General features: G+C 21.8%; 1 protein-coding gene across 1 annotated transcript in view; it reads left to right on the forward strand.

Annotated features, from left to right (window-relative positions):
* med29 (hypothetical protein) overlaps positions 1 to 1,587 on the forward strand; it is a gene marked incomplete at both ends in the record, with an annotated part of 1,795 nt that extends 208 nt beyond the window's left edge. The window contains one exon of the mRNA XM_633344.2: positions 9 to 1,587. Coding sequence (XP_638436.2) covers positions 9 to 1,587 — 1,579 coding nt within the window. The remainder of the gene's footprint in view (positions 1 to 8) is intronic.
* Between the last annotated feature and the right edge of the window lie 913 nt (positions 1,588 to 2,500).

The following is a 2,500-nucleotide window of genomic DNA, read 5'->3' on the forward strand; positions in this document are numbered from 1 at the left end:
ATACATAGTGACCCATCAAAAAGAGCTGAAACATGTTATGATTTATCACAAAAGATAGAAGAGTTTGAATTGGTTTGTGATGAACTTTATGGTATAATTGAAATCCATAAACAAAATGTAATATTTTCAAATATAAACAATGGTACTCATATAAGTAAAGAGAATAATCCAGAGGTTTTATTCAACTCATTAGTATCAAGATTATCAACCCTTAGACAAACAAAATCAACAATGGATTCATTTGCAAAAGAAATTTCAATTGTTCAACCTATTGATAATAAAGCTAATACTAATAATAATAATAATAATAATAATAATAATAATAATAATAATAATAATAATAATAATAATAATAATAATACTAATACAAATACCAATAATACCAATAATACTAATAATACTACTAATACAAATAATACCAATAATAATAATAATAATAATTATAATAATAATAATAATAATAATAATAATAATAATAATAATAATAATAATAATAATAATAATAATAATAATAATAGTATTAATAATAGTATTAATAATAATAGTAATAATAAAGTTGGTAGTAATGATAACCCATCCACTGCACCAATAACAGAAAATAATACAGAAAATAATGCAGGGAATACAAATAATACAAATAATAATAATAATAATAATAATAATAATAATAATAATAATAATAATAATAATAATAATAATAATAATAACACAAATCAAGTTGCAGAAAGTTCAAATATAAGTTCAAATACCACCCCACCAGAAACTACAAATATTGTAAATGATCCTAATAGTGTTAGTGGAGGAAATCTTACAAATACTGAAGCACCAATGGAAATATCTGATAATAGTGAAATCCAACATCCACAACAGGAACAACAACAACAACAACAACAACAACAACAACAACAACAACAACAACAACAACAACAACAACAACCACAGGAGCAAATACCGCAACAACAACAACCACAACTACCAATGCAGCAAGAACAAATACAACAATTACCACAACAGCAAACTCCACCATCACAACAACAACCTCAACAAACACCACCCCTACCTCAACAATTCCAACAACCACTTGTTAATGTTAACCAAATAACTTCACCAACATTAGAAAATCAATCCATTAGTGGTAATAATAATAATAATAATGACGGTCAAACCATATCACCTCAACAACAACAAGAACAACTACAACTTCAAATGCAACAACTACAACAATTACAAATGCAACAACAACAAATGAATTTTAATCCAACAGAGCCAATCAATACAAATTTTTATAATATTGACCTACAACAACCAATACAACAACAAACTTTAAATAACAACAACAACAACATCAATAGTTTAGAAAATCAAATCAACACAAATTTGGGTGGAAATACTTTCAACACAGGTACAACTCCACCACTTCAACAACAACCACAACCACAACAACAACAACAAATAAATAATCCTGAAATAAATCAAATCGATGACGATAATACTATGAAAGAGACCATCGATGTTGATAAAATAATTGAAGAGTCAAATAATGTAAATAATAATGTAAATAATCGTCAAGTAATTGATTTGGAATAAAGATAAATTTAATTTTTAAAAATATTGTTATTAGTATTTTATTTTTGTTTAATTTCATTTTTTAAAATTATTAGAAAGGAACAGTAAATAAGATAAAATAAAATTCAAGTAAACTCTTTTATGTTTTATAAAATTATTAAGTTAATAAATACATTTGGATATTTAACAAACGATTTTATTATTATTATTTATTATTTTATTAATTTGATTGGAGGATTAGTAAATAAATATTTAAAAAAATGTGAAATAAAGAAAAAAAAAAAAAAAAAAAAAAAAAAAAAAAAAAAAAAAAAAAAAAAAGGAAAAAAAGAAAAAAAGAAAAAAAGAAAAGAAATCGAACTGGACAAAATTTGTGCCAGTATAAAAATCATAATTATTATGTTTTTTTTTTATTGGTTAGAGAATAAAAAATAATATTAAAGAATATTCATATTTTTTGTTTTTTGTGTGTGGGAGTATAATCAGATTTTTAGATTATCATTTTTATTAAATTTAATAGTATTTGATAACAAATCTTATTTTGATATTTTTATTTTTTATTTATTCATTTTTTTTTTTTTTAAAAAAAATGAGAAAATCAGATTTTGAGCTTCAATGCACACATTATGGCGAGATAAAATTTTTTTTTTTTTTTAAAAAATAAAAATAAAAATAAAATAAAAAAAAAAAATAAGTGAATTCTTTTTAATATTCCAGTTTTATTTCAACCAGTTAAAGAAGAGTTGGTTCATTTATTTAATAAATATAAAAAAAAAAAAAATCAAATTTTCAAAAAAAAAAAAAAAAAAATAATAAAAAAAAAAAAAAAAAAAGAATTGGGATTCATTTTACCAGTTTTGAGACTTTCAGCCAATTGTCCAAAAGTTTTTTAGATACTATTCCTTTTAAAGTTAGTTGTACTAAATTTTCACCT

Source organism: Dictyostelium discoideum (genome assembly GCF_000004695.1).
Source record: "Dictyostelium discoideum AX4 chromosome 4 chromosome, whole genome shotgun sequence".
Classification (NCBI taxonomy): Eukaryota; Evosea; class Eumycetozoa; order Dictyosteliales; family Dictyosteliaceae; genus Dictyostelium; species Dictyostelium discoideum.